The following is a 27207-nucleotide window of genomic DNA, read 5'->3' as shown; positions in this document are numbered from 1 at the left end:
TACTTTCTTTTTATTGAATGCACTCATATTAATGGCGATAGTTATTCATTTGTTTAAACACATTGCATTAATGTAAGTGGAAATTTACTTAGATTTAATTAGGAATTATGTTAGTTTTTCTAAGGTTAGGACTAGCAGGTCCTTACAATGTCTAGAAAAATTCCTCCCCAGGGGTGAAAATGTGCTCCAGATCAAGCAATTCAATTTTGATGAATTTTGGGTAAGTTTGGAAGCAAGTATTGTCTATTTTAGGATTTTTATCTTTCACACTTACAAAAGAAGTTAGTAATCTGGGGCATAGTGAAATTTGAGCTAAGTTGTAATGTCCCTACTTTGAAATATAATTCAATAATAATAATAAAATTATAATACAAAAGAATAAAAATAAAAAATAAAATTAAAATATAAAAGAATATAATTAAATATAATTAATTAAATTTGATTAAGTTGATGAATGGTCAAAAGACATGGAAGGAAAAGTTGTGACTCCTTCAATAATAAGATATAAAAGGGAGAAATAAGAAGTGATTGAAATAAGAAGTGCATATCTGATTATGAAAGGTTGTGTCCCTTTCAAATGGCAGAAATAATGAAGAGTTGCACTCTTTCAAAGGGTGCTAATGGTGAAAGGGTGTGTCTCTTGCCAAAGGGCATACATAATGAAGAGGTGTGACCTCTCCCTCACATTGAGAGATATAAAGGAAAGGAATCAAAAGGATCCAGGAGATCACCATGGATTAGATCAGATCAAATCAGATTAGAACTGTTTATAAGTTATAGGCAGTAACATCCTTGCTCTTGGTGGTATGCATGAGGATGTGCTTAATACGTTGCCTCATAATGTTCTTATGCAGAATTTAATAGTACTATTAATATAGACTGCAATATGTATGACAGTCATACTTGATTTTACATATATTCATAATACACGAGAAGTTAGCATACTTACAGTCTAAATCATGTTATTACTGTCAGTATTTAAGAAGATGGGAATGAAATGTTTCCAAGAGGAGCAGGGCAGTCTAAATCCATACAATAGGGTGATTCCCAAGAGAGGGTGGGGATCAGCATCCCAAGAAACTTGAGGGACAGGGTCCCAAGATAGGGTAAGGGCTTGGATCTGTAAACTTTGAGGGAACCTATTGTATTTGGTATCTAAGCGCTTGGGTAACATTCACATCCTCTTCTTCCTTAAAACTGAAGTAGAAACAAAGTTTGACACTTGCATTAAGAATTACGGATGTATGATAGATGAGAAAGATATTCCATTAATAAATTAATGGAATATCACTGATTTGATTCATATTAAGATAGAATTGTCTCCTAATCAATTTAGTTTAAGTCATAAGTACACTAGAATAGGTTAATTATGGTAAAAATAGGCCTAAACCTAGTAAGGGACATTACATAAGTATTGAAAAGGAAATATTTCAAGGAAGCTACCAATGAAATTTAAGCATTTTCTGAGAACTTACTATTTTTAGTAAATTTCACTACAGGCCCCAATTGGACTAATTTTTAGTTTGGACAAACTTACTATTTTAAGTTATGTTACCCCAAGTTTCCGGGACGAGTTTCCGAGACCGCAAATTTTTTTGCCAATTTTGGGGACGCCAGGGGGACGGCTATATAAAATATAGGAAAAAATTTAAATATATAGGGAAATTTTAAATGTTCATATGAAAAATAGATAAAGCATGTATATATACATTATATTCATATGAAAACATGGATAAAGCAAGCATATGTACATTATAGAACCTTAACATACCACATTTGTGTTGAAAATTCATTGTCAATACTCAATATGCATTCATAATTGAAAATACATTGTCAATATGCCAACACTTTTTTGCATGGAGTTCATTGTTTATTTCTGGTTGAGGGATATTTTGATTGTCTTCCATTTCTATTATGACCTACAACCGCTTCTTTACTATGTAACCCCGAGTTTCCGGGACGGGGATGGTAGGGGACGGCAGGACGAATTTCTGGTACGACAAATTTTTTTGCCAATTTTGGGGACGGCGGGGTGACGGCAAAGAGTACAGCTATATAAAATATAGGAAAAATTTTAAATATATAGGGAAATTTTAAATATTCATATGAAAAATAGATAAAGCATGTATATATACATTATATTCATATGAAAACATGGATAAACCAGGTATATGTACATTATAGAACCTTAACATGCCACATTTGTGTTGAAAATTCATTGTCAATACTCAATATGCATTCATAATTGAAAATACATTGTCAATATGCCAACACTTGTTTGCATGGAGTTCATTGTTTCTCTCTGGTTGGAAGATATTTTGATAGTCTTCCATTTCTATTATGACCTACAACCGCTTCTTTTTGCACTACAAAGTTTTGGGTGTTTGCAAAATTTTGTACCAAGCTGCTATTCATATTTCTGAGTGCTTTTGGCTATGATTCAGACCTGTTTACCTTTCAGTATTGTGAAAAGTCCAATATTGCAGACCTGCAACCACTTTTTGGCGCACTATCAAGTTCTAAGTGTTTGTGAAATTCATTACCAGGCTGCTGCTCATTATTTAAGTGCTTTTGAAAGTGATTCAGGCATGTTTACCCATCATATTAGTGAAAATCCAGTTTTACAGACCTATAATAAAATTAAAAAATCTTCTTTTTTTGAGCATTTGAGTCTTTTTTCTTAAATGTGCTGGGAAAAGGGGGACAGCTGATTGTCCTCAAGATGGTTAGGGGACGGGGGGAGGGGATGTCCCCTTTGAGAATCACTATCATCCCCAAGTTTCCAAGACGTTTCCCACAAATTTTGCAATTTTGGGGACGGCGGGGGTACGTCCCCGCTGCAAGGATGGGGGATTTAAGCTTAGGGAAACATCCCCAAGTTATGTAGATTTTAATCAATGTCTATTTTTAGTAAGTTTCATTGTGTCCACATTTGTCCTAATTTTGTGTTTGGAAGAACTTACTATTTTTAGTAAGTTTATTTTTGGAAGGTTTTTAGTAAGTTTATGTTTGGAAGGTCTATCCTTGGCAACAGGCGAAGCACTGACTGCAAAATGATCCAAAGCATCTAGTTCTAAATTCAAAAAAGCAAATGAGCAAGCAGGTGATCAAATTCTGATTAAGTTTGGAAATCCTCCTCAAAAAGACTGACCATGAAGAAATCTATTCTTGGGCACAAATTCCTAGGCAAGGAGGAATTTTCCAAAAATCCTTCTCTGCCACTCCAATGCACCAGGAAGACCTCCTTGGGCACAAATTCCAAGGAGAGGAGGAATTTTCCAAAAATCCAAAAATCCTTCTTTGCCACTCCAATGCGCCAGGTTGACCTCCTTGGGCGCAAATTCCTAGGCAGGGGGGAATTTTCCAAAATTCCAAAAATCCTTCTCTATTTCCAAAATGCACCCAAGCATACCAAGAGTCTTGGAAATCGTAAAAAATGGCCAAGTATGAAAGAAATCCTCCTTCCAACTCTATATACGCCCAATCATTCTCAAGGCGTGTTGGAGAAATTTCTTCTCCAAGCTTCAAGTGCACCTAGCTTCATGAGAAATGTGGCAAGTGTTGGAGAAATTTCTTCTCCAAGCTTCAAGTGCGCCTAGCTTCATGAAGTCATGGAATGAACAAAAATTGGCTAAGTATAAAAAATTTCCTCATATCCTTCTAGGATGCACTCAAGTACTCAAGACATGCATATCCTTCCCCCTGTCTCATATGTGCCCAAGGTGGAGAAATGACATGAGGCACGAAATTTAATTCTTAAGATAATATCTTTGATATGGCATTTGGCAAGTCAAAGGACAAAAAGAGGGCATCAAAGATTCATCTCTCCAGTTCTAGGGCATCATTCCAAAGAAGTTCAAAAAGCATAAAGGAATTCCAATTCCAAAGAATGCTAGTTCAAAGTACAAATGAGAAGAATTTACAAAAAAGAACGAGGAAAAATTCCAATTCCAGATGTTCAAGGAAGACATTCAAAGTTCCTAAGATCTAGTTCGAGTATGAAAGACTTTGAGAATGACAGGATTGTCGACAAGGGAGTCGAATTCATTTTGAGAAAGTGAATTCCCAAGAAAGTATGTGGAGAGAAGAAAATGATCATGGAAGGATCATTTCAGAAGAGTTGATCAAAGTTAACCTTGGTCTAAATGATGCAATTTGGGAATATAATCCATCGCAATCGATCAAAATGGAATATTCCTTGTGATGAGTCATCGAGCCGACATGGCGGCCAGCATGTTGAGGTGGTTCCCTGTCACCTTCTCCAACCAATCAAAAGTCTCCAAACCATCATGACCCAATTCATTGCATTTGCCGCTAGCGAGAGGGATAGTGGGCGTACTATTCTAAGTGATGGGTTATTAAATGCTTAGTGGGTGTGCTATTTAGGTGATGGGCTATTAAATGTTTAGTGGGCGTGATGCCTCAAGGGTTATTCTTGGTCAAACCCTAATTAGGGTTTGCACGGTGTAATCTTGGCCCTTGATTTCAAATCAATCTTGGGTGTTCCTTTAAGGGAGGATCTCTATAAAAGGCCCTACCTTCTCATTCGTAATTCATTAGATAGATAGCTCATTAGTTCAAGTAGAGAGCTCTCGCTCTTAGAGTAGAAGTAGAGTAGGAAGGAGAAGACATTGTTGTAAGACTTGGAGAAATAAAATTTGATTTCATTGAAGATATGGTGGATTCATGTTTATTTCAACTTGTTGCATGGTGTTCCTTCGATTTCTCAAATTGTTAGAAGTGCATTGATGTTAATGTAGAATGTGACAATGTTTGATGAATTTCAATGGTTCATACTTTTTGCACTTAGATGATTTCTATTTGCAGTGTAAAGTTACCCTGAGTCCCTTTTTATATGGATCCTTAACTTCGATCATTGAATGTGCATTGTTCGCTACGATGTTCATTATGAAATAATAATTCTTTGCATAACCCTTGGAAGATTGCACCAGTCATGTGGAGTTGTTGTTGAGCTTGGCAAAGCAGAACTTGGTTAATGTGGAATTCGTCCATTGGAGCACTATCCATTGATATCATTGTCCTTATGAGTAGAATAGATTCTCTAACCCTTTCCCCTTTAATTTTAGTTCAATTCAATCGTGTCCATTCGAAGAAGCGTCTCGAGATTGCAATATCGGATGAAGAAGTTACAGCTAGCATTTCAGAAGAAGTGAAGAACGATTCAATCGTAAGTCCCTTTGTGTTACCAACATATCACAACGACCATTGAGCTTATCCACACATCAGGACCTGACAGAGAAGAACCTTGGAGTCACCTGTATGATCTTTCGCAATCTTAGCATACATGGGATTTTGCCCAAGAGAGGATAAGATACCTTGGTATTTTATTCTGTGTTGGTGTGGTCATAAAACACACATCAACAATACATACATACATACTTTGTCAACCAATTCAAAAGAAACTAAGTTAATAGATATGCCCAAGTCACCTCTTGTGCCCAAACCAAACGAATACATGGCCAGATCTATGTTGGGTATCATAGGGGTTCAGCTCAGACACATCCCAAGCACCCCAAGTATCCCTCAAATCTTTAAAATAACTAAATATTCAAAAATATTTAAACACCTCAAGCTATAACACATTAAAATGCCTAACGTTTAAGAACTTGGTTAGCTTAGTTAGCCTACTGTACCCAAACTGAATCGGATGTGGTTGGGTATCCAAGGGTTTGACCAATACACATCGCAGGCACCCCAAGTAAGCAAGGATATACCTAGGGCACCCAAGCAGTGTCATCCACAAACCCACAAGGCAAACAAGGTAGGTTGCCCATTTCAACTTTTAAAAAAAACATATCTTAAAATGAAAAAAGATTCCTAAAAATTGGAAAGCAACAAGTTTATTAGTCAAGGCAACATACAAGCACATTTTTTAAACACCATGCTTCATCCACTCACTCAACTAGATGGACATACAAATCAAGTGGATCAAAGAAATTTATGTCAAGGCTAAGAGATTTGAATTTTTTTCAAAAGCCATTTTCAAGTCATTCTTGAAGTCAGAGCGCTATTGAAGGTATAAGTTTATGAAATTTCAATATTCAAAATTAAAATGAATTTTTTATTTGTTTAAACTTTTAATTTTGCTGTAAAAGTTTAATTATGGATTTTTTCTGATTATTTATTTGTTTTGATTTTTTTTACACCATATAAGGTTGTTGAGACTTGATTTGCATCACACAATCTATCTTCAGACAACCTGTGAAGGTGCAAGAGGCATTGCGTGTCATAGTCGTCAACAAACTTTGGAGAGCCTGGAAGGCAATCAAATTTAGAAAGGGCTAAAACGGTCAATCCATTAGTCCTCACTAATGATTGGCATGCTCAAGTGAATAATCTTTTTAAATAAACTCAGCAATTTCTTAGCAAGCCCTATAAACTTGGGAATCAGCAAAAACTAGGGGAAAAACTCAGCAAAATTATCAAACATTTAAAAATACATATATTTTTTAAAATATTTTTCATCGTATATGACACTAACCAAAAAACAAGCTCGACCTTTGAATACATATGAACTTCAAGTTTCAATATCAATAAATATTTTAAATCATAAATTTTGTCTACGATTCAATCTAATATCTATGATTTTGTAACACTAGTTTCAGTCATTCTTTGACATCCACATTGAATGTAACATCATAATTTTAAACTATGAAATTTATGAATTTTCCAATCACACATAGGGCCGAGCAAATAAATGGCAGGGAAAACCTTTGAATTTTTGTGCCCTAAGTCACTGCGGTCATCCCCAATGCATCTCAAAAAATACTAAATCACAACAAGTTTTTAACTTTGGACGAAAAAAGTGATTTAATATTTTGATTTGGCGAGTTTATCTATAAATTCCCAAAGTTGTAATAGGTTTACAACTTTACGTGAAAACATTGCTACAAGTTTATGAAAAAATCAGCAGCAAAGTTTTTGGCGAGTTACTCACCGCTGCTTTTGACTCACGAGTTTTGAAAGTACTCGATGAGTTTCAGATCTAGGCTTTTGAGTTTCACTAAGCCCATCATGAGTATAATGGAGTTTACTGACACAAATCGGATGTAATTGAAGAAACCATATGATGGCAGTTTATTGGCACACATTGGATGTAATTAAGAAAAGCATATGATGGCATGGACTCCACGAGAAAAATAAAAAATAAAGATCATAATAGTTGCTAGGAGAATGCCATCACAAAAGCATTTTTCAAACAAGTACAAAGAATCATTGTTTAGTGTTGAAATAAGATGACTGCAACTTTGCATCTCCTAGCATTTGCTTTGTTGCTCAAAATTTACAAAACTAAGGTGCTTTCCTTGCCTAGGAGGGTGGCAACCATAAAGAGATATTGAAGTTAGTGAGGGATACAAAGTTGCAACCACTAGGCTCTCCCCAAATCCATATTTAGGACATTCTCAAACTTCCACCAATCACAATCTTAGCACCCCTCGAGACAAATAAAAACACAACACCCAAATGGTGGTACCTTAGTGGCCAAGGCATTTTCTACCCACAATCTTTTGCAATCAATTTTCTATCATAATTTTTATATCAAAGTTTTTATTTTAAACTTTTTCTATTTTTTCTTGGCAGTTATATATTATAATTTAACTTTATAATTGCAGATGTTGTATTGAGTTTGTCTCCAATCTCAACAAGTTGGAGTTCTTTAAAACAGAAGTATTGGAGTGCATACCTCCTTTATCGACTCAATTGAGAGAAACTAGTTTACTCATTTATCCAATCAATTGAGGGAAACCAGTTGGCTTCAATAAAAAGAAAAGGAGTTGACCTATGTGCATTTCAACTTGTGTTTGCTCTCACATAAGCAAATGAAGTACACAAAGGGAGTGATTATGAATTAAATGCTTCAGCTGCACTATTTGTCATAGTTCCTTTAGAGGATGAGGAGGCTCCTACACATGATTCAGCTAGTGGGAAGAGTGCTGCAATTGCTTGTGGTTCAAACAAACCAAATGATAAGACTGAGACTCTCAATAGAGAGCAAGATGAAAAATATTGGTTGTAATTGTGTATTGATTAGACATTTGACATTGAATTAACAATTATCTTCATTGCTATCACCTATGTTTCCAATTCTATAATTTTTTTTTGGCAAATTGAGAGTATACACAGCATTACCAAACTTGGGGGAAAATAATTTTTGTGCGAGTGAATGCAAACCCCAACCCGCACCTAAACTGGCAACACAAAAAATGAACATTAAAAAAAGTAATATAAATATAGATATTCCCAACTCATGTTGCCAAAAAGTCAGCTTTTCCGAGACATTTTTCTTTGAGGTGCATCAATGCCTCATGAAAGCTCCAATAGATGGGCTTTTGGACACAAAGGCAATAATACTCCATCATCTCCTTAATGAATTCATAGCTTCTTCAAATAACCTAAGGGCAAGTGTTCAGAAAACATTAGTATATAGGAGCAAACAAATAGTCATATACATCAATGTAGTGAGGCAAGTATCTGTATTTCCATAATACACCAATATGAACATGAATAAACTCATACACGGAGCTACATGAGGGTAAAAGTGTTCCACCCTATTGGCATTGGGCACAAAGGTGGTTGGCCACATACCATATACATCCCATTTTATTTAATATTTAATCCATTTTCATATGCCTTAGTACCCACCTTCATATGTCATTTTCATACCATATTATATATTTTTACCGTCCTCTGCTGCATATGGTTGATTATAAACAAGTGATATTTAATATAGTTTTTAGATAAAATATGTGAAAATAAATATTAGATTGTATTTACTAATATTTGCTTCCACTATGTTGAGAAAATATAGTTTGCAGCATGCTATTGGAGGAGAAGAGAACAAAATTCCTACAGCCCATGAATACATTTGGCAACAAATAATTTCATCTATTAATCTATTTTTATGTAATAGTTTAGAATTTGTTGCACGCCTATTCATTATATAAAAACAATGTAATAGCAAAGAAGAGAATAAGAAGGCTTTGGGAGCTATGAGAAGAATGTATTTTTTTCAGAAATAAATAATAGACAGGAGCCGGTTTGAGTAAAAAAACGTTTGCAGTAAGACATTCTCTCACCCCGTGGAAGGAGAGGAGGGCCCACTCTTGAAATGGTGGTGATGTTATTTTTATGTATTTTATTATAGTATTGTGGTTTTGTTGATTTATTAAAATGTGAGTAATTTAATAATTGTTGATGAATGAGTTATTTTCATTTATACGGTTTTAGTTTTGTTTTAAATTATTTATTTCATAGTGCAAAGTTTCGGTTTAAATTATTTATTTCACAAGTGCATATTTTCGTAGAAAATTAAATTATTGTTTTTATTTTGTAGATGCATTTCATCTACACTCACCTCACTACCTGCAGCCCTTGTGCATATAGCCACAACATCTTTTGCAAGCTTGCACCCCCAGATTGACACATATAAACCAAACTGAATTTTATTATTAAACATCAAATCTTTCATTCTTTACCCCAGTTTTGGCCTATCAATTGTCATAAGTCCTAGGACTCATAGCATGCAGCCTTCTTTCCATGTACCTTATGGGGGCTTGCTTTTTAAATTTTAAATTTTAGTCTTAAAATTATAAAGAAATACTTGGAAAGGCCCTCTTCTTATCATCGCCCCTTGTACATAGATGTAGACGTTGACATCATTAATTTCATGGAAAGATTGCTGTCCTCTGGCACAGCAATTCATAGCGACTAGCAGCTTCCATCTATGATGAGCTTCAAGAGATGTGAAGCGATTAAAATTCACTTCAATTTTCTATCCTCGTCAGTATAAATTATTTCACAAGCTAACATCACTTTCAGTCACAGCTCCAACAATAGCTTTCAATTGGCAATCTGGAAGAATCTCTCCCCTCTCAGACGGTTTCTTCCTCCCTTTCATGAACAAAGATGGTAAAATTGAGCTGGAGCAAAAATATTTTTCTACTTTTTGGTTTTTCCTTTTCATTGGTTCACTGCTAAATCCATTTGGCCTAAAGGCCGACATGGACCCCTTCCCATTACTGCTAGCAGAGACCACCCTCAGTCAGTTTTGTGGTTTCCAAAGTAACAGGCTGCAAATCCTTTTCCTACCCCAGAACTCCAGGGGTTTGTTTCAAGCTATTCATTCCAGAGTTGTGACTTTGTCTTCTAAGATGACCCCACTTTCATGAAGGTTGATGACTTTTTTTATTTTTTCTTATAGTCCCCATTCCTCCTGTTTGGTCACAGTAAATATTTCTGCTATTTAGCTGCTGGAAGAATGGTTTTTTTCTATGTTTTATGCTGGAATTTGAACGCGATAAAAATCATGATGAACTATTCCAAACTATTTAACTATCCATCCCCTGTAAAAAAGCAGATGCTTGGTGCTAAGAAGGAACAATTAATATGGTCTGAAGTCTGAGTATTTCAAGAGAACTTTAGCTCAGGGAAAGATATTTTAAAATAAGCTAGAAATCCAGATAGAGCTTCACCTCTGATTGTTTTTCTGCAGCTCCCATTCCTCTTGGAGAATCACCCCTGCCTCCCAACCCTCTACAAACTTGTCCTGGGCGTAAAACTTACAACATTGATTAATAATGTCTCCAAGGTTTGATTAATGGTTGGTGTTAATCCTTAAAAGTTTCAAACTGTTATATTGCTGAAAATGTAGCACCCATTGCTAGATATATGTCAGAAACCAAATACCAGATAGGATTCCTTTTTCATGCTGCTGGGTCGGTAAGATGTGCCCATTTCTTCAAGGAGCCCCATACATCATAGAGATATTGATTTCTGTTCATAACGCCACGTCTCTTAACTGCAGAGTAATGTTGTGGAATTAGAGAAGATGATTAAGGCCCAGCAAAGTCAAATCAATAGCCTTGACTGGTTCAGCAGAATTATAAATTGGTGTGGGAGTGGGGCAAAACATGGATACTTTCAACAACTTATTTAATGATTTGAATACCCTTGGTATAAGGAATGATCATTGATCTCTGTCCATCAACAGATACTTGTCCAAAAAAATTGACCAAGGTTCAACTCCAGGGAGGCAATTTTCAATGTTAAACACATGTTTATTACAAACCCACTGATAGAAGATGAAAATAACAAAGAGTGTCCATGAATAAACAGTGATGTGAACATCCATCCCATACTGAAACTACATCAAGGATGTGTTGATGGTATTACTCCTGCTGCTTCACCAAGCAATGCCTGTGCTTGCTATTTATTATTAAGGATTCCATGGACAGTGCACCTTGCAGTTATTACCATGCCCATAGCCTGTGTTAGGGCAACACATTATACTAACAGCTATTACTTTGATCTTACAGTGGACTTTAGACCCTGGGCTCTCAGATTACTTATTCCGTTACACATAATTTTACATAGCATCAATATAGTATTTGCACTATTATTTACTTAGAGAGCAGGTTTGGATGCATTAATATGTGTATATAACACATAAAAGGTGTTTGTGACTCACTTCGGATGCCTAAAAGCTGATCCCATGCAGACACTTGAACTATGTATTAACTATACTTATGATTTGGGCTTTAACCATAGTAATTATAAATGTAAGAATAAAGAAAAAAGCAGACTAAAACCAAAAGATAAGTCAACAGCTGACCTTGCTTGAGCAAAACGGTAGTAAAGGAAGAATAAAGAAAGCATTGAAAAAGAAGGGAGAATTTATAGGGCTTTTCTACAGAGAAGAGATGGAAAGGTTTCTACCTGGAAGGAAATATAGGAAACAATGAGACAAAATAAGAGTAAATTGTCAGTAGAATAAACACACAACATAATGATGAATTTGTGAAAGGTAAAAGAAGAGAACCTTCTAAAGTCAAAGACCAAATTCAAGTGCAATGTACAAGGTCTGATCTAAAACTTTGAGATGCCATGTCCTCCACAATGGAATTATGTAAAACCCAGAAAGTAACTACTGATTTACGATAGATTTCCTTTTGTAATTTTTTTGTAACATGTAACTTACCAGGGCAACTACGTTAGTGAGGTAGATTTGCTTAGAGTCCTCTAAGAAGAAATATGCATCTGCAGAAAGTAACTACTGATTTATGGTAGATTTGCTTAGAGTCCTCTAATAGAGGAAGGCTTTCTACTTAAATGGTTGCGAATACAATGGCACCATTCAGATACATTTGAAATCTTGGTTAGAAATACTAATTGTCAGAAATGATTGATTATTGAAATACCAAACTGATCCTTTATAAAATAATAAAAGAAAAGAAACTCCAAATAACAAAAGAAACTTTTCAATCACAATATTCTCCATTGTATGGTCTTACATATTCTGAGTTCTAACACAATATATTTATGTGTATGGTTTTTTATAATCGATAATAAACTGTTGATATCATGTATGGCAAGAAACATAAGTTCTAGTTGAAGATTTCTTGAGATCAAAATTTAATTTCATTCAGTATATCATTGACAAGGATAGGATCAATCGAAATTGAACTTCCATAATGTAATGTCTCCATTTTACGCCATCTTGTTCTCCTAGTGTTGGGTAGTTTTTAGGGTTTCTTGAAGGTTTCCAGTTTCGCAAAGAGCGTTTCTATATTCTTGGTGAACTCAGTTCTCAGCTTCAGCAAATTTCTTTGAAGGTTGCTAATAATAGTAAGCACTTACAGGGCACCAATCTTTCAGGTTTTTTTGTGTTTGTTCTCTCTAGTCCACAAAGAATACAATTATTTATAGTAAGTGCTTACATGGCACCAATCTTTAAGGTTTTTCTAGGTTTGTTCTCTTTGGTCTCCAAAGAACACTACTATTTATATTAAGTGCTTGCATGGCACCAATCTTCCTGGGTTTTTATAGGTTTGTTCTCTTTGTCCCTCAAAGAACACTGCTATTTGTAGTAAATGTTTGTGTGGCATCAATCTTTCTAGGTTTGTTCTCTTTGGTCCCTAGAGAACATTGCTATTTATAGTAAGTGCTTGCATGACACCGATCTTTTTGGGTCTTTCTGGGTTTGTTCTCTTTGGTTCTCGGAGAACACTGCTATTAATAGTATGAGCTCATGTTTGCATCAGCTATCTAGTATCTAAAGACAGTTTCAATTGGTTCTGGCAGTGTTACTATTTTGGAAGAGTCGGCAATTACATTGATAATGATATCTTGGCATCTTATGGTGTTTTGAGGTATTATTTTAAATAATGTTAAAGCATTATAGTTTAATTGAATATTTAACTTTAACATTATTTAAATTGATAAAGTGACTTTATTCGACACCTAAGGAGACATAAGGTGAGATTAAAATTAAATTAAAATGTGCAAAAAAGGTGTTTTGGAGCTCATTTGCATATTTGAGTTTATTGTTTCTGATATTCTCTCTGAGAGAGAAGAAGAAACCCTGCATGGTTCTAGAGCGTGGTTCATCTCAAACCTTTGGAAGACGAAAACCCTCTAGGTATTTTACACTGCTTTCAGTTTGAGATATTTGTGTGTTTTAATTTAATGACAGTTTTGCAAAAGATATTTATCATTTGAAAGAATCAGAGGCAACATTGACTCATCTATCCTTGGCGTAGGATTATTCTTATTTCTTGGTGTGTGGAATTTCTCTAAGTTTTGGTGTAGAGTTATGATCCTTGCTTGGCGTAGGGTTTTAACATCTATTTCTTCGTGTGCAAATATCTTTAGGCTTTGGCATGGGTTTTAATATTTGCTTTAGCAAAATCGCCTCTGCTATGGTGTGCATGAGCAGATCCATCAAGTATTTATTGCAGATTTCTTTGACAGAGATTTCAAGGGTTTTAGTTCATATTTCCATTGTGGGTTGTGGAGTGCAAATTTGTTGTTTCCTGAGTAATAAGATCAGCCATTGAAGGATTTTTCCAATGCAGACCTGTACATGTGGGTGAAGTTTATAGACAATCAAGCTGGGCGAATATCTTGGTACTAACATGCTACTATATGTACTTTCAAAACTGTGCAAGTGTAAAGGTCAGAGATATATTATGTCCACCTCTTTGAAAACTGATCTTATCTCAGAATTGTATTATTCATTGATATATTTCAGACATTAAACAATTAAGAGCTTAATCTGTACTCATTACCTCTTAAATTGGTGTTATAGTGAACAGTATTTGCTGCGTTCAAATGTATGTTTTAACTTAAATAGGAAAAATCTTGCAAAACATAAAACAATCTTCAAACAGATTGTTAAAATGACATGGTTAAGAATGCAATCAGTAAGAGTGCCAACTGTTTGACAAAATACCAGCATAGCTGTGTGGGTGAAAGAAGCGAAAAAAAATTGGTTGCAATTTGGGGTAGCTTACTACACATAATAATATTTATGGAGGTAGCCTGTAAATAAAGAATTAAAAGCAAAAGAAAGACTTAGAGGAGATCATCAGCGACTAGAAAAAATCAGCGATATCTTGGGAATGTCCTAATCATCTAGAATTTTCAAATGTAAATAAACAATAGAAGACGGTATAAGATAACTCACGTGCATGATGAGTACGGGACAATTCACAAGAGATATTTTATCAATATTCTGCACATCAGCATCGAACAAGTATCCAGTCAGCAACATGCCTAGCATCAGGTAAATATCTACACTGACTTAGAATAATAATTTGTGAGGAGAGAATATAAAATAATTAATACCTTGTAGATATCAAACCAGTATGTTCGCTTTACTGGGTACATAACACGTAAACCAGAGAGTATTGGGCTGTGGAGGACAACTGCTCTCAGACGAGGCAACCGTGCTGCCAAATCCAAAGTTGGACCACTTCCAACGGACTGGCCATACAAAATAATATCCTCCTCTTTGGCTCCATATTGCTCTTCAAGACATTTATAGGCAGCTTCAATATCAGCATAAGTATTGTGCTCACTTGGCTATTACAGAACACAGAGAAAAGTCAAATTATATCATAATGTGAACAACGACATATTACTTTTAAAAATTACTTATAAACCTGTCATATATCATCCTGACAGCCAATACAAGTGTGTATTTATTACAAGAGTCTCACCTTGCCAGTAGACTGACCATACCCAGAATAGTCATACCTGCAAAAACAAGCACCTGACACCTGAATTATCACGAAGTTTGGCTGCAAAACACTTTTCCTACTGCTGCAAGTAACATAGCATTCAACTGAACAGAGAACATATCAATTTCTAAACAAGGAAACTCTTTCATCGTTCTGCAATAATTACCATGATATGGATGGACTGATACAATATCACATTATCATAAGCCAAATGATACAGGTAAATTATGAAAGTTGCCAATGCTGAAATTCAGTATCCCTAACTTGGACACATGTTTATATGGCCTTACAATTTTGCTGACAAACTCAAAGGACCACTACAACACTATCCATGGTAGCACAATTGCATTACTTTGGAAAGAAAACTGCCATATAATTGCACTGGCTAGAAAAGAGAGTTGATTATTCAAGACCATAACACGAAAAAAAAGAGGTTAACTGAACAAATGCAAATCATCTAGATGACCTGTTCCTGCCTGATCTGTGAACATTTGTTACATTCCAAATCTAAGCTTAATAGAACTTGCTAAAATGTGTAATTTTCTTACAATGTGTTTCTCTTTTGGTAGATAAATCATGTTGAACGCACTCCCTAAGTACCATGCAGTACACTTTTTTAAATGCTTATTCAGACTAGCTGCATGCAAATCCTTCCAATTGTCTTTTAAAGAAAAGTGTTACACACTGTCTTGGTTTGATGATAATTCTATTTGCACAATAGATATAATTGTGTATCACTGTACATCATAGCATCTTGTAGATGTATCAAGCTCCTTGAAATCACTGTTGTTATTTGCTTTGATATCTCAGAGCCTCGAATCTTCTTGACCCATCCATTCATTATTTAATTTTATGTATCCAATTCCCCATTATATACGATAACTTGCTCACAGGTTAAGTAAGGTTAATCTATCACCATTTCAGCCAGCTCATTGGTTAAGCAAGGATAAGCATAAGCAACCACACTTGGATGATACTCAACTAAAGTGAAGAGTAAAATGGTTGAAAACTTGAATAATGAAGCAGAAGCTTTGGCAGTGTTAGAAGGCCTTAAAATAGCAGTTTCTTTGGGCTGCAGAAAGCTAGAAATGAAAGGGTACAAGGCTGGAAATGAAAGGGTACTACTTGACTGTGATTAAAGGACAGAGAAAAAAATCTTTGATAGATTGGAGACTGACTGAAATACAAGGGGAAGTTCATGAATCAAGTCTAGGCATCAAATCAGTCACCTTTAGACAATGTTATAGGTAATGCAACAGTGTTGCACATAGTCTTGCTAATGTTGGCACTGATCAACTTCCTTTTGTAGCAAATTTCAGCAACTCCAAGATGACTGGAACTTATTGCATTTGCTTAAATAGGAATCCCTGTATTTCAAGATAATATCATGATAGTCCTCCTTTTACAACACTCCCCTTTCTTTAATGATGGTGGGACTAATCATTAGTTTAAGTGAAGCTCAAAGGACAACGATAAATTTGAATCGAGACCACCTGCATGGTGTTTTCATTGTTTTCACACACCGCCCATTGTGATACATGTTATTTGCCATTTTATGTAATGTACCCCTCTTTGAATAGGACTTAATTATAAATAATAATAATAAAATTAAAATACAAAAGACTAAAAATATGATTAAAATTAAAAGATAAAAGAATAAAATTAAAATATAGTTAAAATTTAATTAAGTTTAATGAATGGTCAAAAGGCATGAAATGAAAAGTTGTGACTCCTTCAAACATGATTTATAAAAGGGAGAAGAGAACCTCATTTGAGAGGAGGATGGGGGGTGGAAGAAGAAAGAAAGGAGCATGTGAAACAAGGAGGGATATCCATGGAAGTAGAAAGGAATGGGCAGAAATGATGAAGGGTTGTAAATCTTTCAAAGGGTGATAATTATTAAAGGTTGTGACCCTTGCAAAGGGTAGATATGATGAAGAGGTGTGACTCTCCCTCACATTGGAAGATATAAAGAGGAGAAATTTCATTTGAGGAACACATCCAAGGCAGATCAACTTGGGGAATAGAAAATAAGCATTATATGAATAATCAAAAGTGCAGATCTGATTTGAATAATAAGACAGAAATGAGGAGACATGATCTGTTTGAATAAATATCTCTTTCCAAAGAGATGTGTCTCCTCAATGCGATATGAAGGTATAAAAAGACACATAGTCACACCCAACAAGACATTCAACAGATCAAATAAGAACTAATTCTGATAAAAGCAGGAAATCCAGATCGAACCTTTAGTCATCCAACAGCAAATACATCAAAGGAATTAACTTTCAGATCAGACTTAAAACAACAGTCTGATATTATTTTCAGATCTGCCCTTCTCAGCACTCTATATTCTCACATCCATGTGTGGTGTGTATGTATATGTTGCTTATGCATAAATAGATAAATACTTAAGTGCATACTCATATATAAGATATGCCTGACTGTCTGAAATCCATCTTGTAGGAAGGGCCTCAGATGTATGGGGAGGGTTATAAGAGAGTTATCTAAGTAGGCCACCCTAGGGTTGACCATATAACTAGCTCCTAGGGTCAAGAGGGCTCGGATATCGATCCGCTCTTGGGCTTACTTAAATAGAACAACCAAGAAACCCCCTTACGACCTCCGCCCAACTCCACAATGATGGCACTTGTTGTTAGGAGGATGAGACATTGATAGGGAAAGCAGGTACAAACAACTCGCTAAGTAGGCCACCTCAGTAGATGTCCTTATTGACTGCCCACCGAGGCCAAGAGAGCTCTGGTATTCACTCTGCTCTTGGGCTTAGTGTAGAAATGGCTTTGGGCTGACCTATCATGTTTTTTCCTCTAAGAAATATTTTACTTGGTAAGATACTAAGATGTAACCCTAAGCCTAATTTGTTGCAATTGTGATTCTACAACAAATTAGGAAGGTGACATTACATTTTAGTAAGCATCCTGGATCTCTGTACTCCTACATATGAAGATCACTTTTGGAATTTTATCTGTATGCTTTGTTGCAGGTTTGTGCAAGGCTGCATCTGCTTACAGTGCTGTGGAGAAGAAACTCAGATATTCAATTCAGGTTTTTCCATATAGCGGTTTGGTTTGAGACTGTTGCAGGTTTGAGACTCTTGCAAATCAACAAATATTGAAGAAGCAGCATAATTGATTTCAAGGTATATCCTTGAAATCCACTGCTGATTTGGTGACCCACACCAATCCTTTGAGGATCCACAGCATTCTCCACATTTCACTAGGAAGATTGTAGCAAATCTACAATCTAACGAATGAAGACTGTTATAATCTAGGAGCACACTGTTACAATAAACTTTGAGGCTGATTCTGCAGCCTCACCAGTACCAATCGCCACCTTGTAGTCCGTTGCATATCATTGGGGAGAATTACCGTGAAAATAGGCAGTCACTGCTGAACGGGCCACATTTTGGAGGGGTGGTTAGCACATAACAGCCACTGCCAGCCTATTTATGACTGCAGTTGACTGTGGAAGGCACCATCAAACATTAGATCTCATGCATGCCTGCCAATTCATCTACTGCAGGGGCCTAAGTGCATCAGTTATCATTCTGTATATGAGCTGTACCCCGTAACAGCTGTCATCACAGCCTACAAGCTGATCTTTGGTCAATTGTGGTTTCACACTTACTATCCAGGTACTAAGGCATGTCATTGTATTCTCAGAATTGCTGGATAAGAATAAAAATCTTAATATTGCTCAGTACATATCAGAGTATTATTATATCAGTATCGTTTGTCTTTCATTAATTAATTCCAGTCTGAATCTGTTATTTAATTGGAAGTCCAAATTGACAAATCTGAATATTACGATATGAAAAAGAGAACCAAATTGTTATTTTTACTGTAGCTATTTGCATCTCTTGTTATTTCAGTTTGTAAACATTCAACAAGTAATACTAAAAATTCATATATTTCAAAAAAACAGAAAAGGGACATTACAGATGTTTGGAAATTTCAAGTTTCTATACCTTGCTGGCCATTTCAAAAGATGGTGTTTATTGGGCTTCTCACAGATCCTTCATTGAATCAGGTGTTCAGGTGGCAGCTAGGAGGATTCTTCTGAGTCCATCATGCTGATTGAGTCAGCTTGTACAGATTTAGTTCTATTTTTTGTAGTCTTCAATTGTTTGCTTGGGCCTAGTTTGATGAGTAAGATTATTATTTAATGGTGCTAGTATGTGTCCTTTTAGTTTTGGTCTATTCTGGTTTGAATGGCTCCTTACTGTAATAAAAAAAAAAATTATCTGGGTAAGGACTCTTATATAACGTTCAACTAACCAATAAAAATTAAAAAACAATATCCATTATCAGATATTCCCGCTGGAATATTATTGGATAGTTCAGTTTGAGGGTAGCAACCCTTCTTCAATCACGTGGCCCTAAGTAAAAACTGTTCTTAAACCTACATTACTCTGTACATGTGCTCAATCATTATTACCTTTCTATATCATCTTGTGCATGATGTTTCACATATAACGTATAGTTGTTGATTATTGGTAGATTAATCTCCATTATGCATTCAGATCCGTAACCTGACATCAGAGCACCAATTTGACCCTAGGAAGGGGGGAAGTAACTGCAGATACACATAACATATATTGACTGACCACAGTCGGATGAAGGCCTGTTAGATTTACAAGAACGAAAGGAAATAGTGAAGAATTGTCTAAGGAGGTAGAAGAAACAAAAGGTTACTTGCACTACAAAAAGCTGAATCTTAAGGACATGAATTCAGATATCCAAGACAAATGCAGCAATACGAGTAAAATAACTACAGTCTAGATGGATTCATTGTAGAATATAATTTAGGATTGTGAATTATAGCAAGAACATTAGACAAGACAGTTTTTTAAATCCCTTCAAGCAGCATTCTGAGAAGTAGATACAATAACTATTCTGAACTGCATCACACTGTTTGTTGTCAATTCTAGGTCCTTTTCATCAGCGGTATACTGATAGGGCAGAAAATTTAGGAAACAAATACCCACACAGATCTACAGAACTAGCTGCACCGATTGTGTTACAAATACCCACACAGATCTACAGAACTGATTGTAGCAGTGACATCTTTATATGAGTTGGGTCAAAAAAGCTATGATAAGCTTTAAAATTGATTAAGAGATCCTTTCCATCAGGTCAGTAAACTGATAGGGCAGATAATTTAGGAAACAGATATAAAGAAAACAATTTACAGATTTTGCAGAGACCAGCTACACCAATTGTGTTACAAATACCCACACAGATTTATAGAACTGATTGTCGCAGTGACATGTTTATAAGAATCGGGTCAAAGAAGCTATGATAAGCTTTAACTGATTAAGAGATCCTTTCCATCAGATTTGGTGGATTGAACGAGTTAGACAGCCCTATGACTAAACAGATTCAGAATGCATGGTGACCATCCCTGAACTTTGTTCAAACTCAGACCAAAACACAACCACAACACGAATAACAAATACTGCATGGTGTATACAATACTGACAAAAATATGTATCAAAACCAACCTAAGAAATGATAAGCATACTTTTCTAAGCACGTGTCTTGTAAATGTCATCAATTGTGTCACATCATAAGAGATTGCTGGTATTAGCAGAGCAACCACAAAATAACAATGAAAACATAAGAGAAAATAATCTGGAAGCATTAACAAAGCCACTATTAAGCATCAGAAGACTTCATATTCTTGTGCAGTCTAACAATGAACTGTGAAAAAGGCATCATTAAACGACCTGAGTGTAGATACCTAAAAAAAATCAAATCAGCACATACAGAATGTTACCCAGATTCATTCATTCATCCCATTTGGACTTACCAATAGAGACATAAAATGCTCCTACATCCATATTTGATTCAAGGCTGACACTAACAATCCTTTCTCAAACCGAGTAGATTTTCAAGTATTTAATGAAACAATGATGATCTATAAAAGAAAATCTTTGTAAAAAAAAATGGTATGACACACAATGTATATTAAGACAGCCGGAGCCTTACATTTGATAGCAATTACCAAAAAATGTCATGTAAAATTTTAAGTAATTCCAGAATATATTAGAATATGTATAAAATACTAAAAGTAAAAAGTATTAGTTAAACTCTTCGTTCAAGAATGCTAATTGATCTTTCACTGTCTTAGTTTATATCTTAATAAGGATTTAGTTCATAGCTGTGAAAAGTGTTGCTAACCATTCATTGTTTAGATATGCAAGCTTCTGATTGATGGATCACTGTGATCTAAAACGTCGTGCACCAACTTGGCAAAAAGTAAGACCAAGGTAAGGCAGGTTGGGCGCTGGGCTGGGTTGCAGGGATACCTCTTGTGGGTAACAAAAAAAAATACACAGTTTGAACTAGAAGCTTGCACGTCTACTAATGGACTGTGGAAAACTCATACCAAATATAACCTATCATTGTCTCCCTTATTAAAACACTTGTCATTAAAATTTCTACTTTACTTTGTTTTAAGCATTTTAACATCTGAAAAGCATGCCGGATCCATCCCTATGATAACATATGGGAGCATCACAGACACATTCACACATGCACACACCCTGGTTAGGAAGTGTTTGCAGCATGTCTAATCATTAAGTTTCATCACCAACTGATTCTTGGTTTTTCCAAAAGATACACTAAGCTCCATTGACTATAATTTTCTTGCAAGAAAGCAAGTAGAAGTGTTCTCCAAATGCTGAAGTCCTCTGAAACATACTTGTGGAATAAACGCGCTTCTACAAAAATATCCTAAACGCATCAAAACCACCCTGGTGAAAATTCTTTATCTTCCCTGATAAAAAAATTCAAAGTTGATAACTAATTGTTGGCACCGGTTTAGCGGTAAAAAAAAATTATGCATTTTGCAATTAGCATACTTAAGAAAGCTAGACCGAGATTACAGAATATACAAGGAGATAATCACAGAATTTTGATATTTCTCCGCAACTTCTACTAACATTTTTTTAGAGATTTTCCAGTACAGCTTACTAAAGAAAGTTCGCCGGCGATCACAAAAAATACAAGTACAGAAAAGCACATGTTCAAAGGTTATCGCGGTAGTTGACATTTCTGCACAACTTGTGAAAAATTGTAATCATTGTAATAAAAGTAAGATTTGTCATAAAATGATGTGAATTGAATCAACAATTCTGAGACTCTACATCTGGTATATCAATGCCTCAAGTGCCATAAAAGTTTATTCTACAAAGCAGCACTAGAATTTTAGTCAGCTAAATCCAAAATTTGGTAGAATAAATAACCCTCGAGCCTTAACGCTAAACTAAAGGAGGTCGATGATTTGTGCACCAGATGAGTATCAGGATGTTTATCCTCCTGACAACTGAAAAAATAAAAGTTTACACTAACATGAACAGTAATGAAGATCGTATTAAGTAAACGTGGCACCGTGTTGGCTCAAGAAAACTTTCAATAGTAAAATTTCTCTAAATAATAAATCTCACACTATTTAATCCGGGAGACGAATCGGGCTTCGGAGACAGATACGAAAGAAAAACAGAAATAATAGAGCGGTTTCAGGAATGTAAGCTTATTACTCGTCGCAAATCAAGAAAATAATGAAATGGATGCTACAAAATACAGCGAAGCAAACAAGGCATGGAAAAATCATATAAATCGTTTAAGAGAAAGAGATCCATGCGCTACGAACCCCATGAGATTAACGCGAAGATGAAGGCTGAGCTCGACAAAAAGTTCGTACATCTGGCCCAAATCTGCAGCATTGCCATGGGAATACAAAAGAGTTAAGGAGGCCGTAGGATTCCTCACATACATTGCCACAATCTCCTGGCCTCTCCTCGTCGGCAGCTTCAGCACCTCCACATTCTCCCGTTTAGGAACGTCCGTCATCATAAATCGCCCCCTCTCCTCATCCACCGTTATCTTATACGATGCCGGGTTTGGCGGAAAGAATGCGAATTTCGCCGCCATGGAAGAAGTTACTCCCCCCATTCTTTACCCCCGCAAACACAACCCCTATTTCTGCTCTATACCCGCCTTAAAAACCCCGCCCGCTCTAGTTGACAGCTTGTCTTCCTGCCACTAAAAGGGAAAAGCTCAGTTCCTCCATCGTCTGGTTTCTCTAACCCTAGCCCCAGATCTCTAACAAAAGTATTCCATTATCCGATCGTGTCAGCAGCGGAAAACAAATTTATGAGCGAATGGGACGAAATGTAGCAGAGCTCGAAGCGTTCCAAGTGTGGCCCGATCGTGCACAAGCTTCTGCTTTCTAGATTTCTTCTGTGATGTATACCTAGAACCACATAATCAGGAAAGGTCGCCAGGCCTCAGATTCTGTGCCTCTTAATCCCCCCCTCCCCCAAGGTCATATGATCGTTTTCTTATTTGATTGAAATTTGAAGCCGGTGGTCACGTTGGGACACTGCTCCCGCCTCCTGCCACTTTTTTGCCAGGTGACGTCGTATCGAAAGCTTACAGTATTTTATTTGGCTCGAGTGACTTTCAGACGCGTAAGTCTCAGGACAGGAGTTCGACTCACCCAGCGTCAAAAGTGATAATGTTTGAACGACAGTCAAAGGCATTTTGGTTTCATATTATTTTAATGGATTTATGTCCCTTCAACGGTTTCGTCATTCTACCTTTTTGTAGTTGAAATGGACTGGTTAACCGCGACGGGAGACAATGAGTGCTGTAATTTTCCCCACAATTGAAAAAGGGGAATTTTCATCGAATTAAATATGCTACGAATCTCCCACTATGGCGAAAGTGATAGAACCTAGCAAAGATGCCTTTCATTTACTAATGCTTGTAACCATATGGTGATCACGATACTTTGGACTTCAATTAAAAATACTTTTCACAAAAAAAATGATTGTGGTATATATTTACTTTTATGTTGTAACAACATAAATGATTGTGGTATATATTTACTTTTATTTTGTAACAACATATAACAACTAGTCATAATTAATCAATTTCAAAAGATAATTACACATAATAATGTTTGTGGTAAACAAAATAATGATTGCCGTATATATTTATTTTTATTTTATAACTATTTATAACAACTGGTCATAGTTAATCAATTTCAAAAGATAATTACACATAATAATGTTTGCCACCAACATATAACTACTTATATCAATTAGGTATAAAAAAATCAGCTTTTCTTTTATCTTTTAGATTTTTTTATTTTTATTATTATTTAGATGTATTTGAAATTTTTGCTTTCTATATTTTGTTGTTTAAGTTATTTTTTGAGTAGATTATAAAGTTTGATTTAAATTGTTGACATAAAAATTACTACTTTTCTTTAAAATAATATGAACTCTGAAAACCTATTATACATAATATGAATTCTTGAAAAGTTGAGTTGGTTTCCTTGTTGTGCATTATATGTTATATACCCATGATAAGAACTCTGCAACAATTAGAACGAGTGAATTAAGGAAGAATGAATATATAAATACGTATGTAAGGAAAAAATAGCAATCTTTGATTAATAATATTATTTTTTTGATAAATTTTTACAAGAGAAATTATGCTAACATAATACAAAATATGAAAAGCAACATAAAGTAAACAATGACTCGCATAAAGTTGACACAAGATTTACCATAAATAACCTTTTTTTTTTTAAATCTCAAAAAATAACACCACTTATTATATTAACAAATAATGTTAACAATATGATGAAATTTCTCTTATCTAATCATGTATCACCAATATATTATCCCTGACTATCCATTAATTTTCTTACAATCTTGTGTGCATGGGTGTATAAACATAATGCTTGCACAAACCACCATACAATAATAAAAAACAATAGGTGAATTTGTGCACCAAAGTATAAGGCATGCAAGGAAGTCCATGAATTCTAATGCCCCATTTACATATTTCTTGCCCATAAAAATGTAGAAGACAATAAAGAGTGTAACTCTATTTTGGAGGGAAGTAAGAAACCAACAGTTAATCCATAAGCTCACACAATTTTCTTATAATTACCTAAAAGTAACATCTTATGAGGACTTGCTTTTAATTATTTCTAACTATTAAGAAGTAAAAAATGACTTATAAAGTATCCCCATCATGGATGCTCTTATACTACAATAGATGCTCTTACAAAGAGTTACACTCCTCAAACATCCCTCTTTGTCATTAATGCTTCCATGCCTCACATTAGAGTGTCATGATTATCTAGATGCCACCAAGGATGTTATAAAAAGTGCACAACGTGTTTTGAACATTCTCCCACATTATATACTTTGTATAAAGACCATTAAACACAAATTAGTTGACAAGCTCACATAAGTTTCATTTATTTCCTTGCACTAAGAAAATTTCTAAGTACCTAAAATTGTCTCGCTAAACCAATTTTACTAATTTAATTTTAATTATTTAATTATTTTATATTTATTCTTCAATTTCATAATTCATGATTCCACTTTATTAATTAAATAATCTTATTATTTAATTAATCTTGATGATTTACTTTAATTAAATAATCTTTATCGTTTAATTAAATACAATTTCTATTTTTCCCATAATTAAATATATTTTTTAAGTTGTTTGATTATCCAATATGTACTCTACTTAAATAAATTTTCTAATTTATTTAATGTCATTTATCCCTCATTTCAAATAAATCTAATTTCCCTCCAAATTCAATTCAAATTCAGTTCCCTATAATTCCAATTTCATTTGACATTGTCAAAAATTCAAATTCAATCTAAATGACATTTCATTCTAAATTTCCTACATCACATGTGGAAATTCCTAACTGCCACTGACTCTCAATCAGTCTTCAATCACCTTTTTATGGTTGATTCAATTAAATTAGTTAACAATTTAATCAATTCTCTTAACTAATCAATCAAGTCGGTCTCCCTCCCAATCATGTCTCTTGACTAGTATGTTAAGTGAGTTATTCTCTCAATCATATCCAGTCAGAATGAGTAATTATCTCTCACCAACCTGTCTCATTGAATCTCAGATGTCAATCAATCCTATCTTCAACCCAATCTCAACCGTTCAATCAATCTTTTTGAAATCTATAAATTGAACATCAATTCTCCTTTTCAACATCCATGATCTTTGTAATTCTTGTGCTAATAACAATATTGCACGTATTTTCCAAAGTGTGGCTTTGAGAGCCACATTCCACGAAAAGAAGAAGAACAATGGAGGCTAGATACATCGGAGTCAACATGGATTTGATTATCTTCTAATTATGTGTTGTTTTGTTAATTTCCATTTTGTATTCCTTTATTGAGTTATGATCGGATGATTGCTAATAGATCTAGGTTTTGTGGTTACCTTTAAGTCTATTAACACTGATGAATTTTCCTCATACACATTTGGTGAACTTGGCGTGAATCGATCAATTTAAAGCTTGTTCATGTGAAATTTTGTGACTTTGATCTTGCAAGTTGAGGGCTACTTCGAGGGTGCCATTAGAGATCAATAAAAAATTATCAAGAGTCTCCAATTGCAAAAGTAACCAGTTCTTCTATTATGCAAGTGAATTCTTTGTCCACACATTTGTCAAGTATAACTGTGCTTTTGCTTTCTGTTTTTTATTTTATTTTATTTTTTATTTTTTGTTTCTTGAAAATTAAAAAAATGGTCATTTTTAGCAAGTTTATATTTTTACTAGGTTTTTTATTTTTGGCAAGTTTCTATTTTTAGCGTGTTTCTATTTTTGGCAAGTTTCTAGTTTTGGTAGGTTTTCAATTTTAGTAGATTTCTATTTTTGATAGGTTTCCATTTTTACCAGGTTTCTATTTTTGGCAAGCTTATGTTTTGCAGGATTCTATTTTTAGCAAGTTTCTATTTTTAGCAAGCTTTCACTTTTAGCAGGTTTCTATTTTGGCAGGTTCCTATTTTTGGTAAGTTTTCATTTTTAGGAGGTTTCTATTTTTGGCATTTTTCCATTTTTGATAAATTTCTATTTTTAGAAAGTTCCTATTTTTAGAATTTTTAAATTCAAAAAACAAAAAAAGAAAATTTAGCTTAATTTTCAAATTAGGATTTTGCTTTCTATTTTTTGTTTCATAATGTAGAGCTTTTGTGTTACTAATATCTTATTTTCAATGCATGGCAATTATGGGTCCAAGACAACAATCTAAAACTGCTAATATGTGTGTTGCAGGGTTTCATGTCTTTATTTTTTTATTCTT

At 34.8% G+C, this 27207-nt stretch overlaps 1 protein-coding gene across 1 annotated transcript in view; it reads right to left on the bottom strand.

Annotated features, from left to right (window-relative positions):
* LOC131065715 (uncharacterized) overlaps positions 1 to 23587 on the bottom strand; it is a 35970-nt gene extending 12383 nt beyond the window's left edge. Inside the window, exons 1-4 of the mRNA XM_058000312.2 lie at positions 22719 to 23587; positions 15021 to 15057; positions 14647 to 14883; positions 14486 to 14533 (exon numbers count right to left, since the gene is read on the bottom strand). Of these exons, the coding sequence (XP_057856295.2) occupies positions 14486 to 14533; positions 14647 to 14883; positions 15021 to 15057; positions 22719 to 23020 (624 nt within the window). The 5' untranslated portion in view covers positions 23021 to 23587. The remainder of the gene's footprint in view (positions 1 to 14485; positions 14534 to 14646; positions 14884 to 15020; positions 15058 to 22718) is intronic.
* Positions 23588 to 27207: the final 3620 nt, after the last annotated feature.

This window comes from Cryptomeria japonica, chromosome 7, assembly GCF_030272615.1.
Source record: "Cryptomeria japonica chromosome 7, Sugi_1.0, whole genome shotgun sequence".
Classification (NCBI taxonomy): Eukaryota; Viridiplantae; Streptophyta; class Pinopsida; order Cupressales; family Cupressaceae; genus Cryptomeria; species Cryptomeria japonica.
Note: the sequence above shows the minus strand (reverse complement) of the source record. Positions and strands in the feature narration are given on the sequence as shown.